The sequence below is a fragment of the Squalius cephalus genome, assembly GCF_949319135.1.
Source record: "Squalius cephalus genome assembly, chromosome: 9".
Lineage (NCBI taxonomy): Eukaryota > Metazoa > Chordata > Actinopteri > Cypriniformes > Leuciscidae > Squalius > Squalius cephalus.
Window position 1 is genome coordinate 20125233 of NC_137130.1, and position 23489 is coordinate 20148721.

Below are 23489 nucleotides of genomic sequence, written 5' to 3' on the forward strand. Positions count from 1 at the left end.
TTCTATAAACAACTATAAAAGATAAATTTCGGCTTTCTCTGGCTCCCTGCACTGGGCGTAATGCGAAACCGGAAGTGTCTAACCGCACACTCGCTGATCCGAAATCCAAAATGGCGGCCACGTGCACCTTTTTTTTTTTTTCCTACTATGGAAGTCAATGGTTGCCTGGCTTCAACTGTCTGGTTACCAACGAACATTCTTCAAAATATCTTCTTTTGTGTTCAACAGAATAAATACATTAATACGGGTTTGAAACATGGGTGAGTAAAAAAAAAAAAAAAAAAAGTATAGGCCTGGTAGAAAGAATTAGTAAAAAAAAAAATCATTTACATTTTTGGGTGAACATAAGTTTCGGACAAAAATAGCTGGTTAAAGTGCGGTCACATTGCCGTTGTTCGGCATGTTTTTGCGAGATCCACGCGATCTGGAATTTCGCGTCTGAACGATTTTCCCCATGCCGTTTTCAATTTCTAGTTGTCGGATTTTCCAAGGTCACCAACAGCAATCTGTTTGGTTTGACTTCTGTGTGAGCTGTGCGTCATCATACATCTCTACACTATTGACAATGGACATTTTCCCGCGAACGAAAGCTCCAAACGGAATTTAAAAAAAAAGAAAAAAAAGAATGTTAAAGCGCCCGGCTGTGCACGTAACCAAGCAACGGACAGGGTCGCAAATAGTGGACCTGAGCGACATTACTATAACTTTCCCTCCCTGGCTGTCCACCTTTTTTTAACAGACTCGTGCCCAAACCTCTCAGGATGTCCTGGCTGCAGTTTGTAGAGCGAACACGTACTGGATTAAATCCAATACAGTGGATTTTCTTCTTCTTCCTTAAAACAGGTAGCTAAGGCGCTGTTTTTTTCAACAGCAAGAATACAAGATAAATGCCAGCCCAGTAGCTTCTGACGTACTACCTCCAGTAACCGCTAGAGGTCACTGTTGTGCAGGATGTAAAGTTATTTAGATAAAGTGATATTTCCTAGATTTTTCGAAACAGACATGAAATGGTAATTGCAGACAGCAGCCTCTCCTTATATATGTTTAAACCTTATTTTTAATGTTTGTTCATTTGTCTTAACCTTTTTTAGTAAAAGTTGGCCATATATTTCACAAGTTACAAACATGAATTTGTTCAGACAATACATAACATGTATACAGGTACAGTATGTATTCACAAGTTATAAAAAGCTAATGGTGCTGGTTGGTGTCTCTCTTCCAGGGGTTTTCATTGGGCCATTTCAAAAGACCGGACTCAGGGGTGGGAATGTTTGTTTTCTGCTTCACACACTGCTGAACATTCACAACTGCACGAGGAGTGAACATTCAGTCTGCAAGCCTGTCAAAACTTCTGACTTAAGAATTGAGCTCTTAATGTCAGCAGAATGAAGATCGATATTCATAATCATATTTTACCAAAGGAATGGCCCGACCTGAAACAGGTAGGTTGCGTAAGGTGTGAAAGTTATCTTTAGTTATGGGTCATAATGAGTTATGGATTAAGTGGCTTATAACATATTTGTCATTTTTTCAATTATTTCACTTGCCAGTTGCCTTGCGTCTTTAGACAAGCCTCTATATTGCCCCTGTTGGATTTTGATATGTTTGGGTCAGCTGTACATTAAAGTTTATTTAATATAGGCCTAAAGTGTGCCTGTCCAAATATAAAGGACATCTGCTTTTCAATTTTTAGATTATATGTTAATGTTAAAAATGTTTTTTCAATACTAAAAGTGACACGACAAGACACGGCCACAGATTTACTCATAATAATATGTATGCATCTGTTAAACATTAATGAAAGGGTTTGATCACTAACCCTGACCTTTATTGCTTGTTTATCTGACCGAGCTAAGGAAGAATTCTATTAATCATTTCTCATGTCTTAACAAGCAAATTAAAGCCAAGTTTATTTATTTAGTCAATCATTTATTGCCATAGCAAAAGTGTAATATTATTATAGCATAAAATTACATTATAAAATTAACTTCAATATTGACATTTCATGTTTCACAGAGGTATGGATATGATGGATTCATTCAACTCCACCATCACTGCAAAGTAAGTTTAAAATCTGCACTGGAACATGAAACAAAATGTTTTCCTGCACTGATGATGATAGTGGAAGAACACCAGCTGGATGGAAAAGGTTCTGCATGCTTGGCCATAGATCCAGCTGGCATGAGCTCTTCCTGAGAGAAAGTGTGAGTGTGTGAGAGTATGTTACGACCCCCATGAGGAATGAGTGGGCAGCAGAGACGGATCTGATCCTCCACTCAGAGCAGGAGGATGTTAAAACTTCTGCCAGCCTCATACCTGCAGGCCTTTAGAGTAATTGGATTGTTCTGTACTGCGTTTCTGCTGGTGTCTCTGGTGGTTTCTGGTCGACTCAGACTTATTTTGTTCTACGCTGCAGTAGGAAGAACTATTTTAAAACTGAATAAACAGACATAATGGGGAAAAAATGCTCATTAAGCAGTCCAGTTTTTTTGCTTGAATTCCTTATCAGGCAATTCTGCTTTTCTTTTTAAACCTTTTCTTTAAAAAATACTTATTTTTTTAGATTATCAGTCAGGGGTGTGTGTGTGTGTGTGTGTGTGGAAAAAGAGGACATCAGGCCTTCCCTGGGCTCCCTGTAAGAGCAGCTGTAGAGCTCCACATGGGGTTTAGCTTCAGTAAAGTAGCAGAATAAAACCCGATCATCTTGAGCACAACAATGCGGCTGCTGCACATAAACACACACATAGACTTTAATAAATCTTACCATTTCAACTGTGCCTTATAAACTAATAAACATACAACAATATAGAGCGAATGACTGCAATAATAAAACAAAAATAAAACTTTTTAAATAAACTGTATTTGGTTGAATGAATGACACTCCATATTCAAAGAAAATCTATATTCTTTGATCTGCAAATAAACATTGATTCCTGATGTAAAATGTGCTTGTCACGCCAGAAACGTTGCACCTCCTCTCATTCCAAAGTCCTTTGCGTTGTATTACTGTGTGAATTTGACTTTGCTCTCCACTGCCACCAAGTGGCTGAAAATACTAACTGTCATGTAGCAATGTGTCAGAAATTCACAGAAATGTCAGATGCGGAAAATATCTTCTTAAAAGAAACACCATGGGTTTTTGTGTACCAGGGAGAAGCTAAAATGATGAAGGATGGAACATTGTTCAGAGTGATCCAGGAGAACTGCTGGGATGCAGATGCTCGGATTCTGGATATGGACAAACATGGTAAAGAGTGAAGCAGTGTTCAACTTCAGTTCTATCTATCTATCTGTCTGTCTGTCTGTCTGTCTGTGCGTGTGTGCGTACAAATATCTTTTAATTCTTATTTGACATATTGTGGTGCTTATTTGACTTATTTCTACTTTATCTACAGAACAGTTCAACTTTAGTTCATTGTTTTATTTTTACAGAGATTTGTTTTAATTTTTTTTCAGGAGTGACAGTACAGGCCCTATCCACTGTGCCTGTGATGTTCAGCTACTGGGTAAGAATCAGTGTAAAAGTTTCAATTACACTTTTCTCTTAGATTACATAAAATCCCATATTTACCTATTTTACAGTACTACTGTAAATTCTTTTTGATGCTTGTCGTCGATTATTTCAGTCTAATGTTCCTCTGCATTTCTTAAGGCCAAACCCCATGACACACTGGACCTGTGTGGGATTCTGAACGATGATCTGGCTGATACAGTGAAGCGATACCCAAAGCGTTTTGTTGGGCTGGGCACTCTGCCCATGCAGGCGCCTGATCTAGCTGTACAAGAGATGAGACGGTGTGTGAAACAGCTAGGCTTTCCTGGAGTGCAAATTGGCTCCCATATAAACACATGGGACCTCAATGCCCCAGAGCTATATCCTGTCTATGCTGTAAGTGCATTTGCCTTTAGTAGAACATGCCACATTCACACTAAAGTATTTGGTGTCTTTTTTTCTTTTTTTTTTTGTCAAGTAGTCATTCAGTTGTGTCCCAGTGTGTGTAGGGCATTTTAAAAGTATTTGGCCTCTTACAACAGGCCGCTGAGGAACTCAACTGCTCGATATTTGTGCATCCGTGGGACATGCAGACAGATGGCAGAATGGCAAAATACTGGCTGCCTTGGTTAGTTGGTGGGTTTGATTGAGTGTCTTGACATGGGGCATTCTACGTTTTTTTTTATATTTAATAGCAGATTGTGATCATTTTTATTGAATCAGTTTTATTGAAGACTAGTATATATATCCCAGTCATTGTTTGACCCCACTTGATTTCTTTCTGACAGGTATGCCAGCCGAAACTACAATGGCAGTTTGTTCCATGATTTTTGGAGGTGTTTTTGAAAGATTTCCCAAACTTAAGGTCTGCTTTGCTCACGGAGGTAAAAATATTCATGCTATGTTTGGATAATCATGATTTCATGTACAATGATAACCTTGAACTATAAAGACAGGTGTGTTTTTTGTGGTGTGGATGTGGTGTTATAGTTCATATACTTTGTGTTCCAGGTGGTGCTTTTCCATACACCATTGGCCGAATTGAGCATGGCTTTAATGTGCGCCCTGATCTTTGTGCCGTCGACAACAAAATCAACCCACGCAAATACATAGGATCTTTCTACACTGACTCTCTAGTGCATGACCCACTTTCACTGAAGTTACTCATGGAAGTCATAGGAAAGGTAGTAATTTGAATTCTTATACCAGCAGTAATGCTAAATCCCCTAGCAACCACCATACTGTTGAGTTACAACAATGGGCTAAGTGAAGTTAGTGAACTCTTTTATGTGTTATTTTATTTTTTACAGTTTTTCTCCATTGGTTTGGCTCATTTCTTGAAACAGAAATGACATTCTCAAAACAACATGGACAAACCTCCAAACCACTTGGCAATTGTTCACAACAGAATTGAATTTCTCATTCATTTCATCAAATTGCAAATGTCTAACTACATGTCTCAATGTCTCAGTACATCTTTGCAAATGATTAAGTACAGGTAGCCTACATTTAGCACAATTTCCAAGTGAATAGATCTTGTTGATCTAAACTGATTGTTGATTCTCAGTCTAATGGTTGTTTGCTCCAAAACGTGTCAGCGTCATTTCATTGTATAAGTCATCACATGCACAATAGTCTGTTCAATTGTCAAAATTAGTCAAGACCATAATTATAACTATGTGTGTTGCCATATCTGAGAATGGCGTGGCCACTCACATCCCCAGTCTTGGCCCATACAATACACAGAAGCTCCTCATCTTCTTGGACCGCCTTCATTTTGATTTGATCCCTGAAAATGAGAGAGGTCTCGTAGGGCTTCACCTACCACAATATGTCATTGTATGGGACAATGTGAATTTCCATCGTGGCCTGCTCATCAGGGCCTGGTTCACTATTCATCCAAGGATGGTCATGGTGTTCCTACCACCTTACTCTCCTTTCCTCAATCCTATTGAGGAGTATTTCTCCGCTTGGAGGTGGAGAGTGTTGAGCAAATCCTATTTCTTTTTTTCAGTTTTATACACAATTGTATTCTGTTAGCTAGACAAAAAACAGTACAGTAACCACTGTCAGTGAAGGACTGGGCTAAGACTGAAAGGTGGACATGAGGGATATTTCAATGGTCCTCTGCCATAGTGACAAAACATCTAAACATTTTGACTTGCAGTGCTTACACAATGCCAAAGGGACGAAGCATTTTGGGGCCACTGACTATTTAAATGAGAAGGAAATTTAGTTTTGACACATGAGTGAACTGTTTTGGGAGAGGTATGAACTTTTGCAGGTGAACCATGGTGTTGTGCCGAACCATCCACGTTATTTTGGCAAAAGCACCAAGAGTGTTGAGAACGTCCGGTCTGTTTCAAGAAATGAGCCAAAGCAATTGAGAAGGGTCTTTGCCATTTCCGTGGCACTGACTCTTTATATGGGAAAGGAATTTAGTTTTGAAGCATGAGTGAACAGTTTTGGGAGAGATATGAGCTTTTGCAAGTGAGCTATATATTGTGCTGAGCTGTAAGACTGTTTTGCCAAATGATCTTAGAGTTTTGAGAATGTAATTTCTGTTTCAAGAAATGAGCCAAACCAATGGAGAAAAACTGTAATAAAGGTTTCTGCTTTTTGCAGGATAAAGTGATGTTAGGAACAGATTACCCATTCCCACTGGGGGAACTGGAGCCAGGCGCATTGATTGAATCCATGGATGAGTTTGATAGTTTGCTAAAGGTATAAGAAACTTCTATCTTTCTATCTGAACACACTAGGTTTTTTTCAAATTTCAAATACATTGATCTTCTATGTTGCTGCTGAAATATTCAGTTTGGGTATCGGTAATAATACTATGATGAAGTTAATAAATATTAAGTGCATGTACAGCATACTAATATCCAAATGCTTGTCATTTTACAGCTTATCTTTATTTTACTCTTTTTTTTTTAGGATAAACTGCTTGCTGGGAATGCTCTGGAATTTTTAGGACTGTCAAGAAAACAGTTTGAGTGACTGATCAGTTGTATTGATGTCTATTAGAACAGAAGTGATTAGACCAAAGAGCTGGAAAATGATAATTAAACCATAGGCAGAGTTTGGGAGTGCAAATGATTTTGTCTGAGCTATGAAAAAAAATAGAATTCATATTTTCTCATTTTATTTGTCTTATCTTATCATGTTAGTGTAGAATGAGTAAAGCTGTTTGTTGTTAGGATGATAAAATTTTAGGCTGAATAAATTTGTTAGGCTGGTCTGCCTCATTGTCTAACAGCGCACATCAATGTCAAAGTGATCAAGATGGCCAATCAAATCAAAGAAGGTGGGTCTGTCTTACTGTCACGGTCACAACGCAACAAGAGTTGCTGGAAAGACATAGACATACGAATACGAATGAATGTGTGCACATTTTAAAATAAAATATTATTTTCAAATAGTTTAAATTGATTACTTAATAACTAATTAGACCTAGAACTTTTACCATTCTTGCTTATTTATTCCTTTAAATCCCTTAATCCTTTAATTATTTAATTCCATTATTTTAGGCCTATTATTATTATTATTATTATCATTTATTAAATAATAAATCCCCCAGCACAAAAGTGAAACTCTGCATATGAATTCAATCTTACTTGATTTGCTTTATTTTTTATTAATTTGTGTTTTATTAGGCTATGACACCCTTCTGTCTTTTTTATTATGTTCACAGATTATAGTCTTGAGAATACATTTACAGTACAGGATGTATATAGTACAGTTCTCTAGAAAAATATAGTTTCTTATTTTCTTTCATATTTAATTTTTTTATTATTATTAATTATCGGTTACTTTTAAAATGATTATTAAATTATGAGATATAAAATGTATTAAAAAAATTATGTTGAACCACAAAATATTTTACATTATATTGATCTCAGATCTCTGAACAATTAGTTTCTTGTTCATGTCAGATTTGAATTTCTTATTGATTTGAACAAATTGCATGTGTTTTGGCACATGTGTGCAAAGAAAAAAATAAGTACAATTGTCTACAATTTGCACAATGACTAAATGCACCTGGCTTGTTGATCAAAACTGATGAGTTGATTCTCAGTGAAACTGTCAAACTCCTCACAACTTCTTAACATTCTTTCATCGTGTGAGCCATTACATGCAAAATAATTCATTCAGTGATAGTAATCTGTCAGACATGTTATATTCCAAAAATATTTATAACATAATATTTGTAATGTTTGCTAAATTAGCAAATGGCCTGCCATTGCAATAAAATGGAATCACATTCTTCTCAACCAACCAATCAAGTTTGGAGTGTATATATATATATATATATATATATACATACAATATATATATGGAGTTTGCTGACAGGACAAAATATTGTGATATTGTGAGTTGTGATATTCCAGCCAACAGTTGTAACAATTGCACTAATGCACTTACAGTTTACAGATTGTTAAAATTGTTTAAAAAATGTGCCAAAGAGATTAAGAAAAACTGTAATACAAAATGCAAAAGGATGATACTGTTTAAAAAGGGAGTCTGGTGTTTGCTTTGAATAAATCACTAAAAAGGCTTTTGATAAAACATTTTTGTCTTTCAAAGTATTTCTTTAACCACCCAGTTTGTGTACACCTATGAGTCATGACATCATCATTCTTCATACTATAAAATATATACGGTAACTAACTATATAACTATTAATGACGTTGCTGTGCCTAATAAACTACAGTTCCCAGCAGCAACGCTTTCTGAGACGTACGTCAAGGACGTGACGTATGTGAAAATACGTGACGCTCGCTCTCTGTTCGTTTGCTGGACGGTAATGGCGGCGTGCCGGGGATCATCGTCCAAATGGTTTTTCACCCGGGAGCAGCTCGAAACCACCCCGTCCCGTCGCTGCGGAGTGGAGCCAGACAGAGAGCTGTCCTATCGACAGCAAGCCGCGAATCTTATTCAGGACATGGGCCAGAGACTAAATGTGTATCCTTCATACGCGTTGATCAACAGCAAGGCCCATTTGTGTCTCTCGCTGCGACTGTTTGTTTTACTTTTACACCTGTAATATCTGTCATTTCAGGTTATCGTGAATATATGTAATAGTTGTGACCTCGGCAATTAAATTATTAGAGATAGTCACTTTATCCTCGTTATGTTAGCAGCTCGTGCAAATGTCTTGCGCAGGTTGTTGCTAATTAATGTTAATGTTCTACAAATGACTGACGTACAATTTGTATATTTACATGTTGGCAAGTTTGCTATAACTACGTCTGTCTAATCGTAACATGATAATAAGCTAGTTGTAACTCGCTTTGTGTTTATGTTCTACTTGCTAATGCGCGCGACAGCACGCATCTCACGCGCATGTGTCAATGGCACGCGAGCAGGCCGGTTACTGTAAATGTTAAAGCCGCTCTGCACTACTAACGTTAAACCTGTCAAAATATGAATTATGTGATTGTTTCGGTGTTTGTTAAAAATATATATGTTGGCTTTGCGACCACCTTGTATCGATACGAAACACGAATACGTAGTTGTAAGTAAAAGGCTGAAGTTACATAATCCTACGTTTTCCTTAACTCTAAAAATCAGTTCTCAACTCACAATAAATACTGCCATTGTTTACATGCACAGATTTTATATGTACCACTCTTTCACCAAATTCCACAGAAATGTAAGTGTTTCCATCCACACTGCCTTCATCCATTGCATGTAGCCTTTTTAACATTTGAATATTCATGAGCTTCTGTGTTTCATTTCATCTGGAGTGTAAGAATGTTTCCACAGTGCTGGCATTGCAACAGTTAATGCAGATTTTAAAATTAAAGTGGAATAGAAACAGAATTATGTGTTAACTGCAGATGAAGTGTCACGATGAACATGTGAGAGATACTGGTAATATCTGGTCTACCCAGCTGTGATGACATTTTTTTTATCGTTCTTGAAGGATTAGTGCACCCTAAAATGAACATTTTGTCATCAGTCACTCACACTCATGTTGATCCATATCCGTAAGTCTTTCATTCATCTTTAAAACACAAAGATCATTATAATGAAACCTGTTGAGATTTCTGTCCCTCCATTGAGTCCATTCATCTAAAACATGCGAGAACCAGCCTCATTGGTTCCCGCAGGTCAAGCAAACATGTTTGAGCTTCCGTTTACCATATTTGATGTGCTTTATGTGCCTTGATCAGTGTTTTTATGAATAAAAGCCTAATTAAATCAGTTCATAAAAAGCATTTATTTTACAATATCTTTATGAACTTTTTAAAGCATCTACATTTTGAGTGAATGGACTTTTAATGGTGAGGCCGAAATCTCTCAGGTTTCATTAAAAGTGTCTTCATTTGGGTTTCGAAGTTAACAAAAGTTTTATAGGCTTGGAATAAAATGAGGGTGAGTAAATGATGATATCATTTTCATTTTAGGGGGAAATAACCCTTTAAAGTAGACTTGCATCTTTCAACGTGATCATATAATCTTTTCTTTCCTCTACAGACCATCTCCCCAACAACTTTATTTCTGGCTGCAAAAGTTGAAGAGCAACCACGGAAACTCGAACATGTCATTAAAGTAGCGCATGCGTGTTTAAACCCACAAGAGCCTCCACTGGATACAAAGAGTAATGTAAGTCATGGGTATTATTATTGATTTTATTTCCTCCACCTTTTCATCATACTGAATAATTTCCGGTTCACTTGCCTCCATAAGAGTGTTTAGATTCTGTCGCTACAGAATCAGGCGTCTCACTAGTCAACTCTAAACAACTCGACTTTGATCATGGGTTTCTCATCTGCTAAATGTTTTTTATTTGTATAATTTTTTTTCTTGTATGTATGTCACATCCATTAATTAGCATTAAGGGTTAGTTCAACAAAAGTGAAAATTCTGTCAACGTTTACTCACGCTACACCCTGATGAACCAAATTAATGTATGCTTTTATTTAGGGCTGTGCGATATAGCTAAAAAATTTATCACAATATAATGTTTCATATTGTTCGGTATCGATAATTATTGATTCAAAAATCATTTTTTTATAACCTTTTTTAAAAAAAAAGACATGTAGAAAAGTTTGAGTTTAAACCACTGTGTTTTTTTTGTGTGTGTGGGGGGGTGTTATCTACATTATTAAGGCAAACAACAAATTATATTAGTTTTAGCAGTCAAAAACAAAATAAAATGTAAACAAAAATATCTTCTTTATGTCTTATATTAAGAAAAAAAAGTAAGCTTTTTATATAGGAAACTGGTGTCACGGTTCGGTATGTTTTCGATACAGCAAAAAGAAAGAAATGCCAGAGAAATTTCCTTGATTAAAAAAATAAATAATGTATTAAAAGAAAAAATATTTTTAAGTGTGAGTTTTCCTACATCTTGAAACTTTTAGTTTTACAAATGGGGGTAATCTTTGAAGGATAAACAAATAATGTTTCATCACTAAAAATAACATTTAAATATTATAATATTTGAGTTTTGGAGTGCTGGAAAAAGACTTGTGACGTACTTGAAAGCATTTTACTATTCCTGCCAAACTCTCATGGTTAGTGTTACTACATTAAATCCATGTTGAATGTTGCTGATCTTTGGACTTAAAGGCTGTAACTAGTTCATTCATGGCACAATGTTTCTCCTGGTTTCCATGCCAGCTCTGTTTGATCTAGAGATCAATAGAGAATAGAGATCTACAGTTAATAACGAAATTTGAATGCTTTTAATGAAAATATCGAGCGCTGTATCGTTACCGACAATGGTGTACTGTCGATAAATACTGATACCGCTTTATCGCCCAGCCCTACTTTTGTTCACGTATGAGTTTGGTAAGCACACATAAATAGACCACATCAAATATGGTCAAGAGAAGCGCAAACGTGGTTGCTTGATGCATGAGAATTAATGAGGTTTGGTCTTGCCTGTCATGCAAGCACTTTTGAGCTTTCTTTTGACCACATTTACAAGCTTGGAGCGACATAGGGTAAATTATGACACAATTTAAATTTTTGGGTGAACTATACCTTTAACTACTCTAACTAGCCATTTAAGGAGGACAAATGCCTCTGATATTTCTCTACATTCCCGTTCATGTGAAACTCACAGACTCCCTTTGATTCTCCAGCAATGATGTAAATGAGGCTTACAACTGAAAATGGACTAGTGAGACACTGACATTAGACATCCAGTGTGTCAGTGCTAGGACATAAATCTCCCTTGAATGAGGAAAATATTGTCTTGAGGGTCTTAATTTATAAAAAGTGTTAAATTGTGCGGCAAAAAATTAGTGTTGCCTGTAATTGGAAGAGTGCAGAGAATTCTGTTTATTGGATGAAGATACAGAAAGACACATTACAAGCCTCATGTAATGATTGTCTATTGAACTTCAGGCATACCTCCAGCAAGCTCAAGAGCTGGTGATACTTGAAACCATAGTGCTGCAGACTTTAGGTAAGTCTATGGAAGGAGGTTCCTTTGAACTGAATATTAGAGTGAACATAGAGGCTTGCTGACAGTGGTTCACCTTTGAAAAAAAGTTTGAATTTAAAAAAAAGCATTTCCACTCAGTTTTTGACTGAAAAGTTGTATCATCATGGCTAAATTTAAAGACAGAATGATCATCTTAAGCATTGTTGCAATGAAGTCAAATTGATTTTCAGTTAATCTTGGATCTTCTGATTCTGATTATTTTGCAACAGGACACATGGGTATCAATGATTCTGCATTGTTTTAAAGGCTTTGTTCTAAATAATGCATGATTCTTTCATGATCCACAGGTGTTGAAAATTGTGTGATTCAGTTAGGAATTAAATTCATGTGCTTTATATTGCAGGCTTTGAAATAACAATTGAACATCCACACACTGATGTTGTGAAATGTTCCCAGCTAGTCCGAGGTATAGACTTTACTTCATATGCTCTCTGCAATCACCATTAGAAATAAAACAATGCTGACTTAATCTATTAATCTGAACTATTGGCTTTTGAACTATGGTTAAGCATGCAGTTCATGGAGAGGTAAACCTCACTGATTTGAGTGTAATTAGGTCTCGTTTTTACTTGCATATAGAGTTTTACTCACTCTTTTGCCTTTCTCTTTCTCTCTGTTTACTTTCACAGCAAGCAAGGATCTGGCACAGACTTCCTATTTCATGGCTACCAACAGGTTGTTATCCAGAACCTCATTTGTTGCACTGTGACTGCACACTATAGCTTCCTTTACTGCAGGTTACCCTACCAGTGTCCAACACCCTCCTTGCACCGGTGGCTACTGGGACGCCCCCCCTCTCAAACATGCCCTCAGATCGGGGTGGGGAGGGGGTCCGGCGGCACCGGCCCCGGTTGCAGTGCGGTGTATTGTACGAGGGATCATTGTTGGCACAGAGGGGTTGAATGCACAATGTGAAGTGTAGTGGTGCTCTTGAACCTCACGTTTGCTCGGTTACAGAAGTGCATTTGTCTAAAAAAGACACTTTGGTAGCCTGAATAGCAGCTAAAGATTACACAGATGTAAACATTACATAGAAGTTCTCACGGTAAGTACCCAGACCCCTTTGTTTTTTTCTTATGATTTTGTTATTCTCAAAGTGATAATTAAACCATGTTTTGGTCTTTCGTATTCAAACTATTTAGAAGTATTTTTTATTTTATTTTTTGTCATTCAATGCCTGAATTGATTTGTGAGATAAAGACATCTGTTGTGCTTCCATTGTGATGTTCCTGTTTTAACGCAAGCAAACCCATTAAGGACCTGTTTGAATTTGTAAATTGAAATAATTGTTTCAGTGGCTATGTATTTGTATACACCCTATAATCTGTAAAAAAAATTGTCTATATTAGGTCCTTAAAGGGTGTAGTCTTCCTTGTAATTTAATCAAATTTGATTTTGTGTGTTCCCCCTCATTGTTTATTTATCGTCTTCATTAAGTTAGGTTAGTTGTCATTAGTATTATCCCATTTTTTGCAAAGGGATACTGCAGCACTATATGCGATGTCTGAACATGGGACTAGAGCAGCATATGCTTAACACGTGGTTTGCATATAAAAGGGACGTTCTCAAACAAGAGCATGTTACCCAAAGGATGAGGACTTTAACTGAATTGATAAATCAGCCCCAGTTTCATATGGCCAATGACAGTTGATGGATGATCCGATCATTTTTATTCCCTTGTGTGTTTTTCCTTCAATTTTTTATTGTTAAGATAAAAGTAGAGGCTGTATTGTTTTTATCACAAATATCTAATGCATTTTATGAATGTTGCAGTCATAATTTGTTTGTCTTTGTTGCATTAGGATTTAAAAGCTCCTCTCACCCCATGTCCAAACATTGATTCTGTTCTGTAGCACAAGGTTACCATCCAGCTTTGACTGAGGCTTCAGTTTATTGTTATTCATTTTCAAAAGACAGTAAAACACATTTAAAAAAAAAAGATTGTTAGCATGTTGGTTGAGAAATGTACGATTCTTCATTGTTTCCTTAGGGTTTAGGGACTATTGATGCAGTTTTTCTTCTGGCATCAGTATAGCAGAAAAAGTGACTAGGCAAATTCAGAGATTAAAGAATAAACACTTAATGAGGCCAAACAGCTTTATGCCTTTCATTACACGGGTTTACATTTCTTATGATAAATATGGATGGTAACCATATGCTTGTTTGCTTCACCGTTCCCTACAATTCTGTTGACTGCCTTTTCACCTGTTATTGAATGTACTGTTTTATGTCAGTAGTATCAATTTACCCTTGATTATGAGTAACAAACCTATTATTTTTTTTGCTAGCACAGTTTTAATTCCTCAGTAAAATTTATTTTATGGAATCTTTTTTAGACTTTTTACTGCTATTCTAAACTTCAAATGTAGGTATGCTACAATCGATCAACTGCTGATCAGAATTGGCTGACTGCAGTCTGACAGTAGGCCTTGTAGACCATTTCCTCATAAGCCTTTCTGTGTATTCTTGTATGGATATGTTGAGTAAGCCTACTTGTTTTTGTTTTATCAACTTACAACCAGTATTGGATGTAAAACAATTCTTGATCAGAGCATCCCTACTCATGTTGTCTTTTTCCATTCAGATTGTACCTTTTTGTAGGGCACAAAATATGAACAGTAGCTTTGGAGAACAAAATACTTTTATTTTAATGTCTAAATTGTAAAATGTGACTAAATTACATGCCGCTATATCAAGTAGTTTCCGAACTGTGCAAGCAAATTTTGGAAGTATGTTGCTCAGAATTGGGGAACATCTTAGTGCCTATAATGCTTTCTTAACCTTAATAATACTTTCTAGATGTTCAACATTGCATTCCATCTCTTCAGCAATTGATTATTTTGTGCTCTTTCTTTGTTGTCTTTTTTCTTCCTCCATGACGTGCTGCTCTTGCAGTCTGCACCTCACCACCTTCTGCTTGCAGTACAAGCCCACAGTCATCGCCTGTGTTTGCATTCACCTGGCTTGCAAGTGGTCCAACTGGGAGATCCCCGTTTCCACTGATGGAAAGCACTGGTGGGAGTATGTGGACAACTTAGTTACACTTGAACTTCTTGATGGTAAATGGACATTCCCCTAAATTTCCACACATGGCTCATTTTGTCCTATTTGTAAGTCACCCATCATTTATAGTCATTTGAATTTTGTTGTAGAACTGACCCACGAGTTTCTGCAGATTCTGGAGAAGACACCTAGCAGGTTAAAGAGGATTCGTAACTGGAGGGTGAGCAGTTAGACTAAATCATCCATTTGGTGTCTTTACATTGTTAAATGTGGTTAAATTACACACAGTTGCTGCTATATTTATTTCTAGGCTACACAAGCGGCTAAGAAGCCCAAATCAGATGGTCAGGGCTCAGATAGCAGCTCTTTAGCGGGACCCTCGTTAACACAGGACCTGTCCTTGATGGATGCCCTTCCTGGGGTCTCTACAAATACAGCATTCTCCAAAGCCTCCACGTCTTTCCCAGTGACCCTGCCGGGCAACTCAAGCAGCAGTCTTTCTCTTGATTCTATTGCCAGCATGCAGGGAACCTCTTATACTTACACCGCCCCCAGTGACTGGCCTCAGGACCAAGTACGCTCAGACCTGTATTCTGTCAAACAACTTCCTCCACACACATCTATGCACCCACATCGGCCTGACAAAAGTACAGAGATCAACCCTGCCAAACATGAACACAAGGCCAGTGGTGGTGCCAAGCACCAGGCAACAACCTATCCTCCACCTGCAGCCCCCACACAGAAAATGTCTCTGGACAAGTACAGGGAGAAACACGCTGCTGAACTGGCGGTGCAGAAACGCAGGCAAGAGCAGCAGAGTGTGGAGACTGAGGTCTATGTTGCTCCAACACAGACAGATTACCGCAAACATTTACCCCAACTGTCTCATGGGCAGCAGGGAGCAGGAGTCACCACTGCCTCGCCCCTGAAGATGAAACTGCCTGTCCCTGGGCAGGACAAGCTCCTGGACAAACGCGAGAAAGGCAGCTCTTTAAAACTGCGTCTTCCAGTCCCCTCCCAAACCGAGAAAGGCGGATCAAGTAAGGAGGAGCTAAAAATGAAAATAAAGGTGTCCTCTGAGCGGCATAGCTCCTCAGACGAGGGTGCTGCAAAGAGCAAACATTCCAGCCCGCTTGTGAGCAAGGAGAAACACAGAGACCACTCAGCCCATCGTCACCATCACAAACACGGCCACTCGCACACACACACACATAGCGGCAATGGCAGGAGCGTCCTAGAGGCACCCGCAGCTAGTTCGGCCCTTAGGAGCCCATTAGGTCCTGTTGCTGATGGTGCGAGCTCAGCTTCCAGTTCCTCACGCAAGAGGGTGAACCCCGACGCCAGCCACAATCACCACTCCAAAAAGAACAAAAGCTCCAAAGGCGGTGCAGGTAGTTCCTCTCATTGTTCATCTGTTCAGCTGTGTGTGTCATCTCACAACTCTGTTCTTAACCTTCCCTTCCCCCCTCCCCGTCACATACCAGGTGGGCTACGGACATCTCAACACCCTAGTGAAACTGGACAGGAAACCAGTGGAGAGCCATGGCCTTGAGGGCGTCGGCCTAGCTAATGGCCAACACACAGACTACAAAGATACTTTTGACATGCTTGATTCGCTGTTTAGTGCCCAAGGAATGGACTCTTGAACTGATTGGAAAAGAGGATAAGATATAAAAGAAAAATCAAGTATAGATTTCTTTAAGAAGAAGAGAAAAAACAGGAATGTGAAGAGTAAGAGAAAGAAAATAAAAATGCTTCCCGATCTTCTGGCAGTTCGGTTAAGTCTAGCCATCTCTGTGTAACTGCTGCTTTTTTCTCAGTATTTCCTCATGAACAGTCAGTATGAATGCTTAAGCCAGTATGTGAAATTCAGGGCCATTATAGTTTAAAAAAAATCTTTACGTGATAAAAATAAGTAATGAAAGTTTTGCCACAGTGAACATTTATAAGACTGAAAGCAGCCTCTAAAACAACTGACGCTCCTCTCATTTGTTAGTTAGACGAATGCAGAATCAAGATTTAAGTTCCATAGTTCCTTGAATGTTTTTTTGTTACCTTCCCCTCATCTGATACCCTCTATATGAGCTGCATGTTTAAAATGAAAGGGACGAGTTGTTTACAGAATGTGGAGAAAAATTTACATACATTCTTGTATGTTAAAAGCTGTACCATAACTTCTCAGGTTTGGAGCTGCTTGTAAAATGTATATATATATATATAAATATATGGGGGGGATTTTGTGACTCAGTGTTAGAATCTATTGTTGGCATTTCTAGCACAGCCTTCCAGTGATGTTTGAACTGGTGTTCCAGAAGAGGGTGAACTAGCAGGCAATCTACACCCTGCCAATTACCTGGCATGTTGTCAGAGGCCATGCAATTTGTACCTTTTTTGACCTTCAAGATGACCTTAAGCTGGATGCCAAAGGTTGTGCCTCAAAAAGTAGTTCTATGAAGTTTACATAACCTTCGCTGTGAAGTGCATTTTTATATATTTCTTGGCTTGAAGCAGTAGCCTATTTGTGCAACTCTGTAAGTCAATAACAAATAACAAGAAACAGGTGGGTAAAAAGAGATTGATTTCATTATCACAGTGCTGACCCAAAGAGATCTGGGCTTTCACAGGCCCTCAACATTATTTCTGAATACGGATGAATGGTTTTGATCTTTTGATTTAGTTTTTTTCGGTGTGAGGCTATTGGTAAATGAGGCCAGCATTGTATAAACCATCATTTTACTTTTGATCACTGAATTGCAGTTGGATAAGGCAAGTGCAAACCCTGGCACCCCCCCCCCCCCCCCCCCCCTCCCCAATTTTATTTAGATTTAATAAATTACATGGTTTCCACTACCTTAACCTCAGTCTTTGATCATTTGTGTTAAAAGCTTATTGCCACTTCAGTCAAATGACTATTTACAGTTCTTTAATGTGTTTTAGTAAATTATATTTTCCCCATGTCAAATGTTGGGTCACATGGTCAATTTGCTTTGTATCATTGTTTTAAAAAGTTACTTTTTGATTTGGTGAACAAGTTTTCAGTTCACTGGTCTATTGCAGGTTTGGCTGTGATGAGAGATGAATGGATGTCTTAACAGTTCCTCTGCTGACGGTCGTTGCCTTGGATCTCTGCAAACAGACAATTTCCCACTGTTACAAAGCACACAAGAAATGTGTGGAAAACATATGCTGAATATATACAGTGGATTTAAAAACTTCACAAAAAGAACCAGAGCAAATATTTCTTCCTTTTTGAGTAAAAGAGCAATGTACCTGGTTAGGCAAGCCTGGACAAAGTGCTTTGCATGTGTAGAGTAGTCATCAGACAGAGAAGGCATTAAGCCCTTTCTAGCTCCAATGTAAAAAAGGGCTGCCATCTTGTTCATGTGTGCAAGGGGTGGTTTTCCTGTGGCCATTTCGAACACAGTACAGCCAATGCTCCAGATGTCTGATTTCCGTCCATGACCTGTCTCACTTATCACCTCTGGTGCCATCCAGTATGGAGTACCATGCACAGACTTCAAAAGGTCACTCTTACTTCCATTTGAAGTCTGAAGACAGCTAAGACGACGAGCGCAACCAAAGTCGATTAACTTGATCACTCCGGTGGGCATAAGCATGATGTTGTTCCCCTTCAAATCCCTATGGATGACCCTGTTGGCATGAAGATAGGCAACACCTTCCAGAATCTGTTGAGTGTATAGAACAAAGACCTTCTCTGGCAATGGTCCAAACCGGCTCAGGATATTTGAGATGGAGCCACCTGGAACATACTCCATGAATATGCTTACAGTATTCTCGCAGAGAGCTGTTCCCAAGAAACCAATTATGTTAGTGTGATGAAGGTTCTTAAGAAGCTCCACTTCTCTCTCCAGGCGATCATACTCTTTTTCTGCCATCTCTGAAGTTGAAGCATCCAGTGCCACTTGTTTTACTGCAATCAGCTGACCTTGACTGGTTAGCCCACAATACACCTATAAATTAAGATATAGAACACAATGAGGAACATAAAACCTTTATATCAGATTGTGCTTGGAGAACATTTTGAAAATAATTTTATTTTAAATCTAAAAATGGTGCTTTGAAATGTTTATCATTTAAACACCTACTGTCCCATAAGCTCCTTTACCCAGAACCTCTCCTTTTGTCCATGTAATAGCTTCATGTGAGCAAGATTCGAGAGTGTTGTGTAGTTCACCTGAGGAAACACCCTGATGGATGAAAGAAACTCAAGTTGATGAGCCATAGAATATTGACTTAAGGAATGGGGTAGTCATCCCTGCTTTTGGAGAGCTATCATCTTGCAGAGTTCAACCCCAATAAAATGCACCCATACCAGCAAATCAAGGTGTTCAGGGTTACTGGAAATTGCAGGCAGGTGTATTGAAGTGGGTTAGAGCTGAAGTCAGCAGGAAAGTAGCTCTCCAGGAGCATTGCTGGCTACCCTGACACTATGTACAAGTAAAATATGTTAGAATGTTACCTCATTTAGAAATGTCTTAAATTTTGAAGGCAAGTTATGTTTAAACTCTGTGCCATCTCCATTTTCAGTCTTGAGTGTTTCAACATCTCTTTTCTCAAGTGAGATCAACTCCTCTACCAAAGACCGCAGCAGGTCATCAGTGAGAGGTCCATCACTGGCCTCATCTAAAAACCTCTGGCGCACAGGTGATACCGTTCCGTTACTTGTCCATGTATTGATCAGTGGCTGCATGGGCAATCTGTTCACACATGATATTTCAGGTTCACTTTTAACACCTGCATCCATTAGAGTCTGTTCTTGATGTATTATGTCCTTAATGAGATTTGTTTTGGGCACAGTGTTGGAAAGTACTTCTTCAATCACTGACAGTATGGAGGTACATTGTCTTTCTACGCCTGAAATTTCCCTCCCGTCACCAGTAATGATGGGCATTTCAGATTTCTTCTGGACAGGTCCACAAGTAGAAGTTAAAATGACATGGCATTTATTCTCTGAAGGAGGAGGGTGTTTCTTCATCCCTTTGGTAACATTATCCCTCCGCTTGAGATGCCTGCACTTAGCTCGACTGGATCTCTCAGATTGTGCTTGTTTCCTTCGATTAACCTCCACTGTTTTTTGGCCCCTCGGTTTTCCATTTATCTGTCTTTTAACTTGAAGCGCTGTATGAACCTGTCTTGCTTTCTCCGCAGAGCAGGCTACTCTGAGATTTTCATAAATTGGAGTTGCAAACATTTCATAGATTGCTGGACCTTCATCTCCCTGACTGATTTTCAGAAACATGTCATTGTAAGTGACATAATCGACAGCAGATCTTGCTCGTTGTGCTACTCCTGATGTAGGCTTTTTGGATGCTCTTGCACTTCTTGGATCTCTGTGAATTTGCTTTTGACTGTTATTGTTTACTTTCTTGTCATCACTTGACCTAATGTGCTGAAAAGGTTCAGAGATCCTTCTTGTTGTTGGGCCTTCATCTGCTGTTTTTTTGCGAGCTATTGTAGGTGCTCTTGGCAAATATTTGTTAGTAGTCTCTCCTGCAGTTACTAGGCTTGTGGCTTTACTTTCTCTAAGTTGCAGCTTTGATTGAATTGGTGAATGTATCCTGTTCTTTGTACTTTTAACAGTACTTTGATTTCTGTGTGCCAGAACATTGAATGACTGGTTTGTCTGAATAGATGTTTTGCCTTTCCTGTCATTTCCTTTAGTTGTCTTAACTGGTTTGTTTTTTTCATCTGTAGTTTGTTCTACTTCAGTAATATCCACAGTGGTAAAGTGCTTCTCATCTGCGATAAAACAGGATTCTTTGACTAAAGGTTGTATTTCCCTGGCTATGCTTTTGTGTCCTTCAGAAACAGAGCAGCAGTCCAAAGTTGGACACTTTCTGTGAATATCCTTTGAGTTTTCAATTGTTTTAGAAGACTTGGAAGATCTCGTATTAGCCTCGATCTCCTTAACAGTCAATGATTTGATAGCTGTATAGCCTTTATTGTTGTCTGAAATTATATTGTTTTTATCTTTTGTGGTATTGCTAATTACAGAACTGACTAAATCCTGAAAATCCAAATAGGTCCCTAATTCCAAATTCAGTGACTTCTCTAATCCCACATGTGTCTTGTGCGCATCTTGAGGCACAGTCTCATCCTCCTCTTGGCTACTACCGCTGCAGGAGTTGCTCTCTTCACTGCCCGATCTGGTGCCTCTGGATCTTCGGGAAGACTGGCTGGAGATCCTTTCCAATCTTCGTCCAGATTGTGATGAGATGGGCAAGATGCTGCTTTGTTTTAAGATCAGTGGGTGCTCGAGACTTGAACGTGCAGAACCGTCTTTGTATCTATTGTCCAGAGGAGTGAGATGTTTGGGTGTCCTTGAACATAGAGTAGGTGGTGTCTGGTGATCACATCACATTCTATTAAAGTCAAGACTTTTTAACTTTTATTATTTGTATTTATTTTTATAAGATTTCCCTCACCTTTTGCCTGGTATTGCCATCCCCTGTGTCAACAGCTCTAAGCCCTGTAGTTAATTAAGAAGTTTTAGAAGTTTTATTATATGCTTTCCCTTCATGTGACAACCTTCTCAACAGTATTTTTCATTCATGGCAATAAAATTTGCACACCGACACAACTTAAAAGTATAGTTACCTTCAGCCCCATTAACTAAGCAAGTACATGTCATCATTTTTGGTCACACACCAACCACAAGGTAGGCAACATACATTTTGTTTGAAAAATACTTCTTGAACATCCTGTAAGCCTCCCCCTTATAGATCATACAAAGTATTAGTGCAGACGAGGAGTAGTTTCAGAGCAGCTCAGTGATAATGTCCATAACATTACCCCAGCACTAGCATGCTATAGTTCTACTCCTCATCTACACCAATACTGTCGCCTGATGAAAAAATTCCCTCACTCATTCTTCTCAAGCTATCTTTGCAGCTGATCAAGACTCTGGGGTCTGCTGAAATCAGGGGTTAAAGATGCACAGCAGCTGGATCATCCTGTCACAAAGTCTGAAGGATGTTTTGCAAAAGATGGGCTGCCCCAGAACCACAAAGACTATAAACCAGTTGCTCTCACTTATGATGAAAATTATGGAGAGGCTGTTTTTCATGCTTTACCTACTCCTACCTGGATGAAGGTACCTCTGTCAGGATTCTGTTCTCTGAGATTGGGACTTCTCCAGCTTCTTTCAATTCATTCTGTTTTTCTAACTGTAGGACAATCTCCAGGCAATACAAGTAAATGTCTCCTGGACTACCCTAATAAAACAGAAATGACTAACACTGGCACTACTTCCCTTCTTGTTCATCATGTACGCAGTGCAATTCTAGTTTGTGCTATCTGCAGATGTTCTTTGGAAACTCCTCCAGTCTTATCAGCAATATAGAGAGCAATGTAGAATTTCTTGAGCACTGGGAAAGCAGTGAAACTATGTAACTTTCAAGGTAATCTGGACTGTTTGGGGAGCTACACCAGGGCTCTATTGATTCTGGCTATGAACACATCTCCATTGTGAACTCCATAGTGCTCCATGATCTGTAGCTACCTTCTGGATTGCACGCAGTTTTACTAAAGGCAGATGCTGGCAAAATGATCAGTTTACTGCTCAAATAATCACTCCTCAAACATTCTACGACCTACCAATAAATGCTGATTGAAAATGCACAGTCAATGAGAACAAACTGCAACAGACACCATCAGGAGTAACCGACTAAATTTGATGAATGTGTCTGTTGGTGTTGGTTGACATCTGTCGGTGCTGTGTGTATAGCTTGTTTGCACATGACATTATGTCACTGCATTGCTGTGGCATGAAATGCAGATGGAGGGCAGGAAGCGATTTTCTACATAGGAAGCACTATCGCAAACTCAAAATGCCTGTTTTGCATCGTTTATGGTTGCTCAAATCGATCAAACCGAGAAACCACAAGGAGCTTTTATCGTTTACTTAACTTTTATCATTTTTTAACTTTAAAAGTTGTCGCCTTTTAATGCCGCTTTTCATTTGCTGATACTGAAATGAATATGGATACCTGCTTAACTTTTGTTTTGTTATTGACTTGGTTAAATATTCACAATCTTCATGGTATCGTTTGCAGGGAAGAGAAGATATTTTATTGCATTGCATGATCATTTGATGTTTTCACTGAAGTTCTGTAGAATTCCATTCACAATGTTGATCTGGTTACCGTGAAAACAGTCACGCGCTGCTGCTTGTAAATGTGTTCAACAAGTTGACAGAAGTCGATCCATTTATTTGTTGGAAAGGTGAAATGTAACTGAAGTTTAATTGTTGTCATTGTAAAAAATCACTTTCTCATATGGCCACGGAGGATAATCGGAGAGGGTTACATTAATTTCAACAAATGACAACCAAAATCAAATCCACAGAAGCTTGTGAACAGTTTTGAAGTGGCTGCGTGCAAGTTAATTCACAAGCCGAGTTGACAGTCACACTCGCAAATGTAATGTTAATTATTAAACCAAACAAAATACAAAACTTTCAAAAACACTATCCGGTGTCTTCCCGTCACCTCCTCAACCTGCTTCCTT

At 38.5% G+C, this 23489-nt stretch overlaps 3 protein-coding genes across 3 annotated transcripts in view; 2 read left to right on the forward strand and 1 right to left on the reverse strand.

The window, feature by feature from the left end:
• The first annotated feature begins 996 nt into the window (after positions 1 to 996).
• Positions 997 to 6909, forward strand: acmsd (aminocarboxymuconate semialdehyde decarboxylase). The gene is made up of 10 exons (XM_079882379.1): positions 997 to 1442; positions 2017 to 2061; positions 3151 to 3247; positions 3457 to 3506; positions 3653 to 3889; positions 4036 to 4129; positions 4282 to 4377; positions 4505 to 4677; positions 6119 to 6217; positions 6431 to 6909. Exons 1-10 carry the CDS (start codon positions 1386 to 1388, stop codon positions 6491 to 6493), a joined length of 1011 nt encoding a protein of 336 aa, XP_079738505.1. The 5' UTR covers positions 997 to 1385; the 3' UTR covers positions 6494 to 6909.
• A 1308-nt stretch (positions 6910 to 8217) lies between these two features.
• Positions 8218 to 16712, forward strand: ccnt2a (cyclin T2a). Its single transcript, XM_079880831.1, is given in 10 exon segments — positions 8218 to 8458; positions 9068 to 9149; positions 9977 to 10105; positions 11858 to 11918; positions 12301 to 12363; positions 12587 to 12632; positions 14853 to 15016; positions 15110 to 15180; positions 15271 to 16427; positions 16429 to 16712. Coding segments are annotated over 10 exon segments (2109 nt in total). The 5' UTR covers positions 8218 to 8300; the 3' UTR covers positions 16607 to 16712.
• A 229-nt stretch (positions 16713 to 16941) lies between these two features.
• Positions 16942 to 23489, reverse strand: part of map3k19 (mitogen-activated protein kinase kinase kinase 19) — a gene marked incomplete at its 5' end in the record, with an annotated part of 13254 nt that continues 6706 nt past the window's right edge. The window contains 6 exons of the mRNA XM_079882373.1: positions 16942 to 18086; positions 18231 to 18931; positions 19067 to 19168; positions 19294 to 19338; positions 19441 to 21324; positions 21407 to 21450. Coding sequence (XP_079738499.1) covers positions 17996 to 18086; positions 18231 to 18931; positions 19067 to 19168; positions 19294 to 19338; positions 19441 to 21324; positions 21407 to 21450 — 2867 coding nt within the window. The 3' untranslated portion in view covers positions 16942 to 17995. The remainder of the gene's footprint in view (positions 18087 to 18230; positions 18932 to 19066; positions 19169 to 19293; positions 19339 to 19440; positions 21325 to 21406; positions 21451 to 23489) is intronic.

Coding starts and splice junctions, on each gene's coding strand:
- acmsd (XM_079882379.1), top strand. CDS start 1,386: ATGAAGATCGATATTCATAATCATATTTTACCAAAGGAATGGCCCGAC. Junction 3,248..3,456: donor TCTGGATATGGACAAACATG/GTAAAGAGTGAA, acceptor ATTTTTTTTCAG/GAGTGACAGTACAGGCCCTA. Junction 6,218..6,430: donor AGTTTGATAGTTTGCTAAAG/GTATAAGAAACT, acceptor TTTTTTTTTTAG/GATAAACTGCTTGCTGGGAA.